An 18,185-nucleotide genomic window follows, 5' to 3' on the forward strand; every position below is an offset into this window, starting at 1 on the left:
CCACCCCATAACTTTCACGAAACGACACAAGTGCCAAAGTGTGATGCATTTTCAACACATAAAGGGGAAAATTCGCGAAGACATTGAAAGAGTACGTAAACTTGTACACCTGTAGTACTACTTCATGTACTCCTAAATGCCTTCCTCACTTGGCCTCGAAACGGAATAAAATGGAAATATTTTGATAATATCCATGTACAGTTTGTACAAACATAAAGGACTGTGACCTCTTGGCACTTTTACCTAAAAGTTTCATTCCAGGGCAGATTCACAAAGGCGCTGAAGAGCCCTCCTGCAGCACTACTTCATGTACCAGTTCTCTGGCATTACATGCCAAGTGTTAGATCAGCCGTCACACCTGACAACTCAGAGGGTCCCTGGGTCAAAGGCCATAGTCTCCTGACTCAATGTCTCCTAATATGTCCGGATTTCTGCCCTTGATTCTTTGATGCTGCTTTGGATTAATGTAATGGTAGTCATAACATTCAGGCATGAATGTGGTATATATTTCAAAAGAGACAGCACACTTGTGTGCTTTTACTACTGTGTTCAGTCTCTCCTACTAGCACGTCCCAGGGAGGCTTCAGTCCAAAGGTGCCTTAGTGAATAATCATTGACCTTGAGCATCAATGTTTGATTGTTTTGCTCAAGAGTTCTTGTTTCAGATCTAGAAGAGTTCACAGGTAGTCTACACTAGATCATTGCCTAAATTGGAGTGCATACAAAGTGAACACCTTGCTAGATCTGGCTGTTATTAATTTTGAGGATCCAAGACTACAGGCTTGATTCTCAAAGGACCTCCTAACTCGTGGTGGACGCCCGGTGGTCGCAGCGGGGGCCTGCAGTCATTGCAGGGTAGCTGAAATGTGAAACTACAATACAGAAGTCACGATGTGAGTGTGGGGGGCCCCGCCACAACTGCGAGACCCCACCCACGAGTGTGGAGGCCCTTTGTGAATTGCCCTTTATGTGTCTAATATTGAATTGAGTAATAATAAAAAATATACTGATTTGGGAGTGAAGTACTAAATCCTACCTAGTAAAATTCACATCCTGTGGGTATCCCTCAGTGGAAGTGTCTCCAACAGTGAGAGTGAACGGCAGAGGCAAATCCACTGATGGATTACACACCAAGGAAGAATCCTTAGGAGGGCTTAGGATTCACTGCACACAGCAGATGTTCATTTGTCCTCACCTCTAAAGCAAGCTGCAGGTGACTTACCATGACACTGTCAGGATACTGACTGCTAATTTCAATATTGGTGTCGTAGACCTTGACTTGCACTGCGTTGGTGTAGGACACAGTTCGGCTGCCTCTGTGCTCATTGTCAATGAGGACTTGGAAGTCTAGCAGGTCCTCTTTCGCTGAGCAAAGACCAGCAAACAGGTATTGGCAGGTGCCCTGAAAGTCATATCTCACGCCATCAAAGGTGATGTAATGGGGATCTCCAGAGGCCGAGCAGGTTCCGTAGCTAGTTGGGTAGCAGTCGCGAATGCCGTTGACCACATCGCATTTTTCTGTGCTCTTGCACTTGGTCTTTGTACACTCCAAAGCATTAGTGTCTGGGTTGCAGAAGCATCGCTCGTGGCACTTGTTGTCCTTCCAGAAGGTTTCGTTGGCTCTGTACTGCAGACCACCTGGATCGACACAGCCACAGCTGCTCTTCGGCATGCACACTCCCTCGCTGAGCACAAAGCTCTTGTTGCACTGGCACGTCTCCACACAACTCTTAGCGCAGTCAGCGGGGGTGGCAGCATCATTGCAAGTGGCAGGACAGGCACTTCCACAGACTTCATAGTGGCTGTTCTCTGGACATGCCATGGCTGTAGAGAAGAACAGATGTGATTAAATGCACCTTCCATACATTCTGCATCTGTACACTGCAAGCTTTTATCCTGCAAGAGAAAACATCTATAACTTTACTAGCTCCCATCTGGAGTGTCAAATAGAGGAACCCACCAAAACTATGTCCGAACTTAAGCAAACATGCAGGCCAAAGGACACCCAATCAACATCTTCGAAGCTGAAAACTGCTTATATTTGACTAATAATTCAAAAGACAAGTTAATCGTTTCTTGATTCACATCTTATGTTAATATACTTTTGTGCAGTCTATATTAATTAGTAGCACCTTCCTGAATTGAGGGACCTGGGGACACAAGCATCTGGGCTGCTCTGTGTGAGTGGTGCAGTTAGAGCTGCAAGAGCTCATTTTGAGCAGACTGGGCAATTTATAGTAATAGCATAAATGGGTTAAAGCATTTGCGCATGTGGTATTCTTGCCCTTACTACAAATCTATCTTTAAATGGGGAAGAGCATGCTTTTTTCCTTGCATAATCTGCATTAAAAAGCAGCAAAGTGAACCACAGGGAACCAACGAGCATGGCTTTTCGGTGCTGTGATGTGGTAATATCACATTTGAAAGGTGGTTATATCACTTCAACTGAAATCATAAAAGTCATAGTAAATGTGCAGTAACTGCTTACAACAAATAACGTATAGCTTTTCCACTTTCAGTTCTAAATAAACTGACAGATGAAGATAGATGTGAAATTGCCCCTCTCCTTCCTTATGTATCTTCTGATCAGGCCATTATTGCAGGCATAGAATTAACAGCCTCTAGACCTCTAAAACACCACCACAGCACCATCGTAAGCAGGCTGGGAAATTGAAAGACTGCCCCACCAGCCAGAAAGGACGATAGGACTTTGAAGAGACAGTGGCACACAGAATGCCTGATCCGTGATGCTGCCTCTCATCCCTTCTGGTTTCAAATGTTTGGCTCTGTTGGCAACCGGCCATTTAGGATCAAGAAGCAAAACATATATCTTAATTCTTCCACAGCTGCAAGGGACTCCCTTTATCTCACATATATATGTGAATTATAGGATGATAAGGGCTTGGCTCTTCTAGCAGAATACCCAACTGGGGTCTGCATCCGTGTTCTCTTAGTAATAGACAGGCACAAGGCTACAGAACCTACATCTGTGCTCACTTACGTTGAATATGGCTATTTTATAAATTACACATAAAAAATGAATTCTTTCAATGGAAATTCTGACTTTTCAGAGTTATAATGATGGGAAAAGATGATTAAAGCTTGAAAGGTGGAATTGCCTCTCTGTGACTCTCCAACACTAACACGTATTACTTTAAAAACTTGACTCAGAAGTTCTTGTAATACTTACGGCATCCAGCCGGGCTCCGCCAGTCATCGATATCCCGATTATTACTCTGGCACATGTCAGCGTAGGCCTTGAGAGCATTGCACAAAGTTTGCTTGAAGCCACCAGTGTAGCACATGTCATAGGCACAGTTGTCCTTGTAGACCTTGGGGTCAATGAACGTGTTGCACTTCTTGAATGGTCCACTCAGTGAGGACATGATGCCACAGTAGTCTTTGCCTTTATATTTTACTAATGATGCAGTTGTGCAGTCAGGGCACTCTCCATTGCAGTCATCCCAACACGACGCGTCCCCATCATCCACTCTCCAGCTCTTCCCAAATTCAATAGGATTGCCAGCAGTTTTCCCTTCTGCGGTCAAAAAGTCATCTTTTGAGCCCCCATTGTAGTTGCCACAGAGTCCACACACATTGTTATAAAAGCTGCTTGAGATGCGCACTTCAAGGTAGACGTTCCAATCATAGACAACCTTCAGGTGGAAATCAGTTTCGATGATCACGGAGGGGCCAACATGAGAAAGCCGGATCTTTCCATTGTTCAGAGAGATGGGCAAAGGGAAGCGCTGATTGTTCACCTACAAGGGGAGGAAGGCAGCAAATTGAGGATTTACCAAACTTACTGTTAGAGGGCATCAGTTTAATACCATCACTGCAGCGAAATCATACGCTGCTCTTCTATTGACCATCACTGACCACCTTCTTTAGCATTTATTACCTTCTCTACAGAAGCATATACATGGTGGTCAGCATGGCTTTCAACCATGTTTGATGCAAACAGTGTAATCTCTATCAACCTTGACAATAGTTGTAGCCTCTTTTTTCACCCAATTTAATCACCAGCTCCCTTCTCAATAACAGAAATGCCAACAGTCCCCCACTCCCCCCATTCTTCACTACTCACCCATTTCAACATCAGGGACTTCCTTGAACTCAACTACTGAAGGGCCACCAAGAGCACCAACCCAGCTGACAGCAGACCCACTCTGAAATATTGCTGGTCTCCTCAAAAGGGCACAGCTGTAACCAGAGGTTCCTCATTTCTCATCATCTGAGCTGAGCACCACACCCCAGCTCAGAAGAGTGACATGGAGCATCCAAGTTTATTAATACCACAGCCGGCCAGGAATATGTAGCAATACTAATGCCCCAGAACCAGCACAACCAGCAATACTGAGCTAGTGCCTCTTAACAGGGACTCAAAATGTGACAAGCCGTCCTGTTGTGGAGTTAGTGCATTGCAAATCTTTTTATTAGTTGCACAACAGCACCCAGAGTAATACATTCTATATCACCAAAGCTAGTGGCTAGTGGTTCATTGCTTTTCACATAGAAACTATAAAAGGAACTGAAGTTCTGAGACTGCAAGACCTTATTTATTTATGTATTTATTTATTTATTTATTTATTTATTTATTTATTTATTTATTTATTCATTTATTCATTAATTCATAGATATCACACACAATCCATAGCGATTGTACTGCTGAATATCAACACCAACAATATTGCAGGACAAGTATATAGAAGGACTAGCCGCCCGATTCATCAAACAAAATTGCGCTCGCAAAGGGCCAGATTCTGAGAATCTGGGCTTTTGCGAGTGCGATTTTTGCATTTGGGATTCAGCATCCCAAATGTAAAAATCGCTACTTGCGATCTCGCAATTTTGCGAGGAATTACATTTAAGGAATCTCTATTTGAGATTCCTTAAATGCAATTCATCATCCAATTTTATTTTGCGAATTCACAATTTCTGGCCGCAATTTACCGCGAGGTCAGACCTCGTGGTAAATTGCGGAAACTCAGAAAAATGCATTTAAATGCATTTTTATGAGTTGCATGTTACACACACACATGTCCTTGGTCTTGTGTGTGTGCAACACCTGTGTAAAATGTCATTTGAGGGGTGTTTCAGGGTGTCCTTTCGACACCCCTGGCACCCTTCAAATCGCTATCTTATTTGCGATTAGCAAATTGCTAATCGCAAATAAGGAATACTCCCCATTCATTCCTATGGGCCTTTTGGCCCATAAGAATGAATGGCGAGTTATTCCTTATTTGCGATTAGCAATTTGCTAATCGCAAATAAGGAATATGTAGGAATTGCATTTCTTTATGCAATTTCTACATGAATCCCGTTTTGCGAGTCCTTAATAGCGATTTGCTATGAATCGCTATTAGGGGCTCGCAAAACGGGAGAATGATGAATCAGGCTGAAAGTATCTAAAGGAAAGTGCAAATAGAGAAGTATAGATTTACTCCTCCTAACCTCACATCCTCATAAAGTGAAGATAAATGTACTACATAGGTGGAGTTAAGTATAGCAAATTCAGCCTTAGCTACCTGTTGAGTTCTTATTGTCGATATCCTTTCCTTGATATTGTCTACCATCGGTTTTGTGGTCTTGATATTCAGGGGGCACACAACCCAGACCCAACCATATCTAGGCACTAGGTCAAGATTGTGAACACCATCTGAGAAATGGGAGTGGAAGCTATCTCAGAACTGGTTTGGTGTGACCACAAGGGAGGGTTTGCCTTTTTCATAGCCAAACCTCTGGGTGGACACAGGGAGGAGTGCACAGTGGAAAAAAGGTTCTGCCATGTTAGGTTTAGGTAGCGAGGAGCACCATGGGATAGTTTACAGTAAATAACACAGGAAGTGCTGTAAAAGTGGGTATGGTCACCCCTGGCAACCTTTACCCATTGGTTTTTGGGGTGGCCAGGATTTTTCAACAACCACAGGCTGGCACTGATCATAAATGGCACACCCACTACTCCCTTCAAAACACCTCTGGACCTGTGGAAGACAGAAGAAGCAAACACAATAAGATTTACTGGGGTTAATTGGTTGACAACTTTCAGCACTCCATCCATCATCTTGAGTGCTTGCGAAGACAGAAGAAGGACTGCACCTGCTTTGTGACCTTTGTGAGGAACCCTTAGGACAGGACCTCCTCCCACTTGTTTCCAGGGCTGAAAAGTGAACTCCAAGGGTGAGTTGGCCGGCTTTTTGTTAAGCTGCAGGAATACAAAATCTGCAGAAAGCCCACTTTTCTGAAGTGCACAGCTGACGAGTTCCACCTGAACATGTCCTGGACCTTGTTGGTGACTTCTACTGGAGTACCTAGTGGTGTCTCTAAGTTCCTGTGATACCTAAATACGTTTCAGAATTTACTCCACCTACATAACCTTAAAAGCGTGGACTTAGAAAGAAACTTTTACAAAGATTTCTAACTGGAGAACTGATAGAAGACTGGGACCTACCTTCCAGCTGATCCATCAAGGGTACATTGCTAGTAGGCCTGGCTTTTCTACATCTCCTGCCACATTCTTCTCTGCAGCAGCAAATTTAATTCAGTGGTCCAGGTCTGAGCAGCATCCCATGGCCTCAAACCTGCTCTAGCTGCAGCCTTGCCCTGCTGAAGGAAACCGACTTCCAGAAAAGAGACTAATTCCGAAGGTAGGAATCTTCATTAAACAGGTTGCTGAGCAGCATCCAATCAACATCAACAGCTACCTGGGTGTGAACTTCGGACTTTTTCTATCCAGAGGTTTTCCCTCCTTCGTCAACAGTTTCACTGAGACGTCGCCCTCCGCCAGCTTGTCATCAACGTCTTTGTCTTCGGATCTGGACTGCTGCCTTGCCCCGCTGAGGACTCTACCTTCTTAGAAAAAGTCCAACAGTAACATTTTGACCAGGACCTACTTAGGCCCCGTATCTGATGCACACTCCATTGTCTCTAAACTGTACCTTTGGTCCAGACTTGCATGACCAGTTGCCCACGGTCAGCACTTATTGCTTTTTGGAGCTAAATTTAAATTCAAACTTTTAAAGTTCCTCATTTTGGATTTTTGTGGTTTTGGTCTCTTTTTGCTCATTGAAATATTCACTATTTTTGAAATTGGAGTGGGATTTTTAATTGTGTTGTTTTTATGACTTTTGAACTCTTTTGGAGCCTCTAAATGCTTTACATGTTTCCTTACGATGTTGTAAACATATCTAGGACCCTAATTAAATATCCCCTATTTATGCCCTCATGTGGTTATAACAAATCATATCCTTATAAAGGCATCAGAATCATATCCATATTTAGTAATAGCCAATGCAGTCCAAATACGGCAAGGCTACTTCCTTAGACTCCTAGAAAGTACAACGCGTTCTTTAAACAAACCAAACCTCCAGCAACCTGGGAATTCCCCCTGCTTTTGTTTTGATTTGTCCTAGAACTCCTGCGAGTCCTGAAAGAACTGCCAGTTCTTAGTGACGGTTCTTATTGACGTCTTATGTCCAACCTTACGTCAAACACGGCACCTTCCAGGTATAAATATACCAGCATTTGCCTTAAGCAACACACGGTGGTTTGCTGCAGAGCGCCTATCTACTTACCCAAAGCCCAGCTGATGCGAGTGCCAAAGGAAGCCGTTCCTCCCATTTGACGCACTGAGAAAGACTAAGTCTTTTCTCTAGCCGAGAAAATCCAGCTCCAGTGTTTCCAGTCACCCTTGCGGGTTACAGGGAGATCGAGTCCTGAGAGTGTGATACAAGACCTCCTTCATTCTAAAACCAAGGTACTGAGCTGATTAGATCCTTGGAGAATTATTGATTTAGATTCTTGGCAAAACTAACTTAACTTAAACTGCAGCTTACTTACTCCTTCCCACGTACTAGGCTTAGGTTAGGTACACCGGGGTAGGCGTATTTTAGAAGCACCAGTTGAGTACGTTTAGTCAACTTTTATCATTGTATGTAATTGTATATATTTCATCCGTTTTAAGTATCATATGGCTCAGAAACTATATCAATGCTTTTACAGTATTGTTTCATAATACTCCTTTTACTGTACGCACTTTACTTTATGATAAGTATTGCAATTGTGGCAATTCACTTCTCTTGGATGAGAAAGAAGACTGCTCAAAAAATAACAACCTTTTATTGAAAACGCCCGTCTCTCTATTTCTCTGCACTCTAGTGAAACTAAGTATGCACGATTGACTGAGTGAAATAGCTATCTATTGTTTTTACAAGACTCTGGAGATATACTCCTTATTCTGGAGGGAGCAAAGTTGTCATGTTTATGCGGTTGTCAGAAGCTAATCCCTTCCTGTCTAATCAGGGAAGTTAACTCCTCACTGTTCATTCGAGAAAGTTTCTAGTGACCTCTGAGCTAGCTGGCATACCTAATTAAGTCTAACATAATCAGTAGAGACCTAGTCGACCTCAGTCCTATGTCTAAACTGCTGTTTATGTTATTCCAATGCGCAGAGCCTATTGGGAATATAGGAACTACACTACATGGCGTCCAACGTTTGGTAAGGCGATAATCTAACGCAAGATACTAGAGTAACTCAGTTGTGCTTTTTCACACAGACCCCTTTTTCCCATAAAAACTCCAATAGACGTCTGGAGTGGGTGAAAGGTTAATATCCGCCGAAACTTAGTAGGAAGAGATTCCTATGTATTAGTTTTCGGTTTAGTCAACGTTGAAGGATACAGTGTTCCAAAACATTGTGCACCTAATCTTTGTTTCCTCAAAACTTGCTCTGCAAACTTTCTGTCAGTAAAAATGTCAGACAGTGAGGACGAAAGGGAGAGAGCTAGATTAGCAACTCTTAGCGGATGACAAAGCTATCCAAAATAACGACCCGGATGCTATAATCATCCCGGTCAATATAAGAAAAACCATAACTATAAAACTTATAGAAAATGGAGTAACATCAAGAGGTGGTACAGTCGTATTTGTGGTAGAGGAACATGAATTTCGGCAGACAGAGGTATTCTATTCTTGGATAAATTTTCCAGCAGCACATCCTGTAACACATGAGTTCCACTACAACAAAATAGCGGAAGCTCCAGAGCAATACTCTCCTTTCGAGGAAGTTGAAATTCCACTAACATACCAAGAGCACCTGCTCTGGTTTAATGGCGCCCTAAAACATCAAAATCACATTACCAGGCTCGGTCCACTAGGTAGACCAGGAGCCACATGGCCGGTTCTAGCCAGCTACACACCACACCCCGACATTAAAACAATGTCAGACAGAGAAATTTTAGTTCAGTTAAAACAACTAATTAAAATACCTAGACAATTGGTCCAATATGTCATGCGGACTTCAACAGTCCAACCTGCAATTAAAATTCCACAAAATACCCCTCAACAGGGGAACACAAATAAAATTACACCACAGAATATACAATCATGTCTTGGTAAATTACCCACAAAACGGGAACAAATTCCATTCGGGTTAGCTCAAAAAATCACTCAAATAGAGGCAGTATTTCCTGATACTACCCCTCACGAAAAACACAGAATCCTGACTATCTGTCTCCCAATGGGGATGCACCACATGTGGAGGACTGTGACACTTGGGGCACAGTTTTTGCTTCTATTTTTACAAAAACACATGGTGTTCCGTCTATGGCGGTAATACCAGATTTACTAAGACAGATTCAAAATGAATACAGTCCACAACCTGCTTTAACTCTGGGTATGAAATTACTGAAAGACTTTAAGCAGGTCTCGGCTACATTGTTAGCCAACATAAAAGGAGAAGCAGCATGTGTGGCGATACGCCAAAAATTGAAAGAGACGGATATAGCAGACCAACCTTTTGAACTTGCTAAAATAATTGAAAAATCCTATGAAGAATTAGGTAGAGATAGCTTGGGTGGTAAACCAGTAAAACCCCAACTAATTGAAAATCCTGAAAAGACTTTCATTAAAATGTGGGACCAGCCCACCAACAAGTCGTAATGTCTCTTTAGTATTCCCCAAGTGGGTCTCAAAGTTAATTTTGTCAGTACAATAATTGAACAGGCGCGCCCCATGGTAAAGAAAATCCAGAACCTCCTGGCCCCAAACAATTCATGTGGTGGTCTGCTCCCCGCGGCCAGGCTGCTGTGATTAAAAGTCCAAAACGATGTGCCTTGGTGCGAGAACAGACAACAGCAGCTGAACCCATGTGGGTTAATTCCCACTGCACACAGCGGAACTCAGTATGCAGGATGAGGTTGGTTGCCTATGAGGAAAGTAGGCCACATGGCCAATCTTGAAGCATGGGGCTGGCTGCCTGAGGGGTTTTGACCGGCAACAATGGTTGACTTTAATTATGGTAAGAAAATATTACTTTAACATAACCACGTAACGTTTTAGATTCAAAACTCCCTAGTTATAATTATAGTTACCTCAAGGAACTGAAACTCTTGCCCTAAGGTTACTATAACTCACGCCCTCACCATGTACTGCTTATTACCCCAAATATTACTTCACTCATGGCATCTTCTATGATATCATTGATAACATCACTACAACATTTGCAATTAAAGAATTGCTGAAAAAACTGCACATGGGGGAGCTACTCCAAGGAAGCAACTTCAGAAATCCTTCCTCAAAGTCCCATCCTCTGTTTCTGGATGGTTTCAACTCCTGGTTCCAGAGGCTCTCAGGCTCCACATTAACCCCTCTTAAGGGCATCCTGAATAGATCATTTATCACACAAGGTCTGAAGAAATATGGGGCATATGTATGAAACCTTTTTCCCATGCGCAGATGGGCCGATTCTCAGAATCAGCCTGCTTGCGAACGGGAAAAAGCCTTTTGGGATGTATCATCCCAAAAGGCCCTCGCACAATAGGGAATCACAAACATTTTGATTCCCTTTTCTGCTAATGCATTTACGGAATCGCAAATTGTGATTCCTTAAATGCAATTCTGGAATCACCCAAGTTGTGCGATTTTGCCTTTAGAAATCTCAAATTACCACCAACTTCAAATTTGTGGTAATGTACTATTTCTTTGAAAAATGCACTTTTTTTTGCATTTTTCAAAGTGCCATGTGGCTCACATACATGCCCTCAGGGCATGTATGTGCGCCACATGTGCACACATGCTTATTTCAGGGGTGCAACAGGGTGTCCCTAATGTATACTCACAGATTGCGAATGTCAATCCGTTTATTCCTATGGGCCTTTTGACCCATAGGAATGAAAGGGAAGGTATTCCTTATTTGCGAATCGCAATTAAAAAATACGTAGGAATCACAAATAATATTGCAGATCCTATATACATTGCCCTTTGCGATTCCTTAATAGCGAATCGCTCAAATTCCCTATTAAGGACTCGCAAAACGCTTTCTTGATAGATATGCCCCATGGTCAAATCAAGCTCATGCCAATAGAAATCCATCCATTGTTTCAACCTGCTGCCATTATCATCTTCAAATATAGATGCAAATTTTATAAAGCGTTTACAGCTATCACCTCTCCACATCTGGATGAGATGATCAGGATCTCCAGTGCCAGGACACTCTCAAATTGGAGGCTGATACATACAAAAAACATAAAAACAAGGCAATGGCCATTTCCCATCTATGCTTCCAGGATTTGGAACAGCATCTTTATATCCATCAGGATTGCCCCAAACCAGCTCTAATTTAGGAAAATGCTGACGTCTCACCTCTTTAAAGAACACTACATCATAAAGCAGTACCATTCCACCCGTCTTCGCAAAACTCAGCTACACTTTCAATCACTCGATGACTGTATCTTTTCCTGTGACAATGTACAGTGCTTCACTGTCTAGTTTCAAGCAATACAAGTACAACATACATTTGTGCAATGTATTTATTTATTTATTTATCTACAAGCCCCTTGAGCATGCCAGTGTGTCACTTTTAACATGGGAAAAATTGGCATGCAGGCAGCGCAGGGGACTTGTTAATAAGTCCCTTGGTTTTTATAGCCATGTTTTAGTGTAGTAGCATGCATCCATCATGCTCCCATGACAGCTATTTTTTCAGAAACCAGATGAGCCTGTATTTTTGCTTATGGTTCCTTTGAACACACTTGTGCACCCAAATAGACTTAATTCCCCCCCTCTGGAACCCATGGACTACTCAGACAAATATGGGCACCTGCGGCATGAATGGGCCCACACACACATCCGTTGAGGTACCATGGGATTAGTATTCATCCACTGGTTCTCATGGCCACCCACAAGGCCACACATGCAATCTTGCAGGGATGGTGAAAGTCAATGGGCTAACATAGGAGTCACTGTCCCCGACTTTTGACCATGGTGCCTAGCATGCCCCACAGGGACCCAAATGCCCTCACTCCTAAAGTACAGTCTTGTGTATTGGTGTCTACCGATAGATGAAACAGAAAAGGCTCACAGTTTTGTTAATGTGTAAAACAGCAGCTGTTTCTATGCTGAACTACACTCCCAATGATTGCCTTGTCCATCAGCTTACCATTACCAATATGCACATCCGGCAAGGCACAACCCGCTTTGCCTGTGCAGTATATTTTATGCTCACCATGGAAGCAATAAAAGATGCTGCACCTAACAGAAGAATGCAGATCAACAGCTGAACTAATGTAGGTTCAGTCACTGGGAAATGTAAGGTTTTGCAGAAGGAATCTTTCTCATTCTGCTATATATAGTAATACTACAGTATTGTAATTTTGGTATTGCCTGTAAAGCCAGACTCAGAGAAGGGAAGATCATCTGCAATACTCATTTAAGGAAGCAATGGCAGGACAACCCCCATGGTAAAGATGCTAGAACAACTTACAAAGATACATGGCTGAAAACAATGTATGTTATTGAAGATCCTCACATTTAGATGAATTCCTTGACACTCTGCTTTGACCGAGCACAAACAAGCTTACTCCTAAGTTGTGGTGTGCCCTTAGTAACATGCCCTCTCTTCCCAAACATAAATTAGAACTATATGACTTCTTAGATAGTGAACACCTTGATTTAATCTTATTAACAGAGACATGGGCAGATGCCTTGTCCAGCCTGGACTTTACTATAGTTGCTCCATCAGGTTTCACAATTCATAAATTGGATAGACCGCTTAAAAGGGGCGGCGGGCTTGCTCTGATTAATCGCAAAATTTTCACTGCCAAATATAAGACCGTTCCATCTTTGGTTTGTGAAGCATTTGTGTTTTGCTGGGAACTCACCAAAATCAATATTTCAGTGGCATCTTAGTTAATCGCCAGCCTGGCCCCAGAAACTGCTTTCTGAATCCCATAGATTCCTTGCTGGAAGGTAGTATTTATGTTAAGGATTCACCATTGTAGGTGACTTCAATTTACATCTTGAAGCTTTTTCAGATAAAGACACTGAGGTTCTTCAGGAAATCACAAGCGCTCTAGGTCTGACGTAGCTTATCATCACACCCACACATCAGGAAGGACATACTCTGAACAGCACCTTCTCCAAAAACTGACATATCACTTTATAGGAGAACTTGCCACTAGCCTGGTCAGATCATCATGCTATTCGATTTAATATTAGCACCTCCCAGATAGCACAACACAACCTGGATGCGGTTCAACCATACTGTTATCAGCCTGGAACAAAATAGATACATTCAAACCTACTCAGCAACTTGTGCACACTCAGCTCACTGCTTCCTCTGAAATTGAACACGCCCTGTCAGACTATCGCAATTGGCTTAACCCAACATGTATTAAGCTAGCCCCATATAAGTCCTCCCCTGCATGCAGGAGCACACCATCAGCGCCCTGGTTTACGGAGACACCCAGGAAAGAAAAACAGATATGTAGAAGACAAGAAAGGATCTGGTGTTCACACTTTGACGAACTAGAGAACGAATCTTATAAAGCGCCATATCTAATTATAAACTGTTACTGAAGAAAGAGAAATGCGCATATTATACAGATGAAATTAACCAGCCCAAAAATTCCTCCAAGGGACGTTTCTAAGTAGTCTCCAAATTCACTAAACCTCAATGTAACAAATCAACCAATTCCAGTCAGGCTATCTCTGACACATTGGCCTCTCATTTTATGAATAAAGTTGAGATAAAATAATCCAACCTCAAGGTCTCTAATACCCCAACACCTACAGAGGGGCACCTTGATCAGAAAATCATCAAATAATTCTCCCCGGTCACACCAGCTCTTGTATCTAAAATGATCACAACTGCTGTGTTAGGCTCTCTTTTAGAACCTTGTTCCCCATCACTCCTAAAGCTGGTCCCCAATTTAATTGTTCCGAACCTCACAGCTATTTTCCGCTCCATGTTTAGGTCTGGTGTTTTTATCCTTCCCAAAGGAAGAAAGCATCCATTTATCCTCTCAAAAAGACGCTCAATCTAAATAAGGCAGAGCCCAATAACTATTGTTCCATTTTCCGCCTTCCTCTCTCAACCACATTGGTGGAGAAAGAGATAAATCTTCAGCTGGCCCGAATCATACACAGCAACCAGTGCCTGAATCCAACGCAATTTGGGCTCAGTCCAGGACAGTACAGAGACCATCCTTATCAAAGCCATGGAAAAGATCAGAGTCGCACTCGATAGGGGAGGAGCGGCTGTGCTCATTCTTCTCGACTTGTCCGCTGCCTTTGATACAGTTGACCACACAATTTTGCTCAACCATCTAAGTAAATTAAGCTTTAAAGAGCACTGGCCCTGCTATCTCTTTTCTGTTTGACAGAGTACAAACGGTTGCTCTTGACCAGGTTATCTCACCTCCCTTTTCCCTTCTGTGCGTGGTCCCCAGGGATCTTCACACAGTCCAACCTTATTTAATATATGTTATGTTATTACAATTTGTATAGCGCACTAATTCCCTACCCGTGGGTGTCTATGCGCTTCCGGTTCTGCATACTTTGTCAGGAAAAGCTAGTTTCTAAAAAACCACGTTTTGAGTAGTTTCCTACACTCAAGGGGAAAGGAAGTCCTCCTAAGACAAATTGGAAGGGAGTTCCATTTCATGATGGTATTGTAGCTGAAACTCCTACCACCCCAGTTCGTCCTTTTAAATCTTGAGGTTGGCATCAATTTGGCATTGGCCGAACATAACGGTCTATTAGAAGAATACGAGCTGAAAATGACCCAGAGACATTGAGGGCCTTCTCTGTACAGTGTCATATGTGCAGTCCAGAGGGCCTTCAATTTAACATGCTGACAAACTGGCAGCCAGTGCAATTCCTGGATACCTGACTTTATGGACTGATATTTGGGAAAGTCCAGGATTAGTCTGGCGGCGACGTTTTGCACCGCCTGCAGCCTTCTGAGTAGGTTGGATAGTACGTTGATATATAGACCATTACAAAAATCCAATTTTGATAAAACCAGGGAGGTCACCGCCGTTTTCTGGAGTTTTTGGGAATAAATGGGAGAATCTTGTGTAATGTTCTGATGGTAAGGTATGAGGAAGACACAACCTTAGAAACCGGAGACTTAATATCACGTTTCTCATCTATAATGACCCCAAAATCTTTAGCCTTGGCTACTGGTGTGGGAGCCAAGGGTGTCTGGCCACCAGGCACGTTGGAAAAAGGTTTCCAAACAACACCACCTCAGTTTTGCTTGAGTTCAACTTCAAGCAGTGCCTACTCATCCGGTTGCTCAGTGTGATCATGCAATCATGTAATTTAAGGGATTCATTAACTTCCTTGTCCACTGTTGAAATTACCAACTGGGTGTCGTCAGCATAAGAGGTAGGGATTAAATCAAAACGTCTAATCAGAGGAGGGAGTTCGAAACATAAATGTTAAAAAGCGTAGGGCTCAATGAGGAACCCTGCGGCACCCCACAAGGCAAGACAAAAGGTGCTGACTTAAAATCGCCCAGATGTACTGTTTGTGTTCTGTCTGATAAAAACAACATTAGAAGGGAAAGGGCCTTTCCTCTTATACCTATTAATTTTCATTGTTGGACCAGAAGTGTATGATCCATGGTTCAAACGGTGCAGATAGGTCGAGGAGAAGAGCTGCAGATATATGTGATACAGGGTTGGCTATGATGATTAAAGCTCATGGCTTTTCCCTTACTTCCTACACTGATGACATTTAAATTGTCATTCAGCTTTCAAACAGGACTCTAACATCTGCTCCTGTTTCCATGACTGCACTTTGGCAATCAGCCAATGGATAAAAATCACTGTTTAAAGCAGAACTCAGAGAAGACTGAGGTGGTCTTGTTTGGAAACCTTTCTCCCAGCTGGGCTCCCTCTCTGGTGGCCTGATGAACTTGGATCTCCCCCTATTCTGGTAACTAAAGCTAAGAATCTAGGAGTCATGATTGACAATACGTTGAATTACGATTGCCTTCGTGTTGAGGATGATCAAGAAAATTGTCAATTACATCCCAGCTAATACAAAAAACTGTTAACACTGCTCTTATTTTGTCCAAATTAAATTACTGCAATGGACTCTACATAACCTTGACAGTAAAACTCAGAAAAAGACTCCAAATTCTACAGAACGCATCTACTAGATTGCTCTTGGGTATTCCGAAATTCCAATCTGTGTCACAAGGAATCCATAAGCTTCACTGGCTACAAATCAGAAGTTGCTTTAAATTCAAGGTCCTATGCACAGCCCACAAGATCCTTCACAGCATAGGCCCTGAGGTTCTCAGACATTCTTTTGACTGGTATATACCCAGTAGACCTTTGCGCGCCCCTGGTGCCAAGATATTTTTGGTTCCCAGATTTCGGTGGACCAACTGCGGAGGGCGGACCTTTGAAACAGGGACTATCTCTGATTGGAACAACCTTCCCCCACACATTAGGGCTTTACCAGCCCTTATCTTATTCAGGATACAGCTAAAAACATGGCTTTTTTACTAGGAATTGGGTCTCCTGGTTGTGTTACCATGCACCCAGCCGCAAGACACCTTGGGGTAAACGAGCGCTTTTCAATTCTTTTTAACATAACATTCATAAAGCGCTCTCATGTTTGAAGATTACCTTGGCCTGGCTCTTTATTGAACATGGCCAATATTTCAGGTAAACATTAATTTATACATGTCTTTGTATATTGGAAATCCTAAAGTACATAAACACTGCTTAACTAGGGAAACGCATTAGTTATAAAAAATATAATGTCCACACTGGCATCTTACCCTCACGAAACCATGTTCTGATCTGACGGCCGTCATGTTGAACCCATAGGCCTGAACGAAGACCAAGCTGACGTATGACACAGCTGTGGAACCCCGGTTCTCGTTCTTGGCCTCAACGTTGAAGCTGGGAAGGGTGTTGTCTTCCCCACAAGTCTTGGCCATCGTGTACCTGCAGGTACCCTGGAAGTCATAGTCTTTACCGTCGAATGAATGGTAATGCGGGTCACCCCATGCCCAGCAGACAGCTTCAGATTTTGGGGAACAGACTGGTTGATCATCCTTCATGGAGCACACCTCTTTCGCTCTGCATTTGGTTTTGCGACAAGAAGGTTTGGAGGGACCTGGAGTGGAGATATAAGGAGGGCATGTGACAGTTCACAGATGTGAGTTAAGGCAGAGCAGTTCTTTTTATTCAACCACCAGAATTGCACAAAGTACACCACTTTACAATTATTCTAGCATAATCATCTTCACCGTCACTGAGGTCATTAAGTGACATTTGACTGCCAACCCAAACAGTAAGATATGTATTAAGTATGCTCCATGATAGACCTTTAGTCACCCTCTTCAGGGAGTTTATGACAGCACAGTCTAGTGTCCTAGTTGGTAATACTGACTAGAGTAAGATAAGTACACACTGTAGGTCTGTGGATTTCATAGCTCTCTTGGGGCTGGTCGCTACTGGAATTATTACAAGGGCACTTGTGATGAAGATGTAAGTGGGGGTAATGGACTATGACTAACAGAATTACAGAATCACAATTGAAGCTTCATTATCTTTCCTGAGCACTCTTCTGCTATTCCCTCTTACTTCTGCAAAGCATGGTACCACTGATAGTTCCAGACATTCTGCACACCCTACAGGCATGTCAGAGCTGGCAGTGAAGCCTCAGACAGGGTTAATTTCACATATAACCTTTTGTGAATCCCTACTAGGCAACCAAAGTGTGACTTATGACTTTTACATGTCTAATCCAGATTTTGGTCCAGTGTCTCTAGATAATGGTACATTGGGCACCAGATGTCATAAGATATCTGCTTGCAGAATTCTAACAGTTAGCACATGCATGGGAAGCCTCCTTGTCTTCTCCCTCCTTTCAAACAGGTC

General features: G+C 42.7%; 1 protein-coding gene across 1 annotated transcript in view; it reads right to left on the minus strand.

Moving 5' to 3' along the window:
• The window catches only part of LOC147701273 (IgGFc-binding protein-like), a 221,247-nt gene that overhangs the window by 164,123 nt on the left and 38,939 nt on the right, over nucleotides 1-18,185 (minus strand). Inside the window, exons 3-5 of the mRNA XM_086930002.1 lie at nucleotides 17,078-17,418; nucleotides 3,191-3,761; nucleotides 1,223-1,824 (exon numbers count right to left, since the gene is read on the minus strand). Of these exons, the coding sequence (XP_086786128.1) occupies nucleotides 1,223-1,824; nucleotides 3,191-3,761; nucleotides 17,078-17,418 (1,514 nt within the window). The remainder of the gene's footprint in view (nucleotides 1-1,222; nucleotides 1,825-3,190; nucleotides 3,762-17,077; nucleotides 17,419-18,185) is intronic.

The sequence above is a fragment of the Lissotriton vulgaris genome, chromosome 7 (genome assembly GCF_964263255.1).
Source record: "Lissotriton vulgaris chromosome 7, aLisVul1.2, whole genome shotgun sequence".
Taxonomy (NCBI): domain Eukaryota; kingdom Metazoa; phylum Chordata; class Amphibia; order Caudata; family Salamandridae; genus Lissotriton; species Lissotriton vulgaris.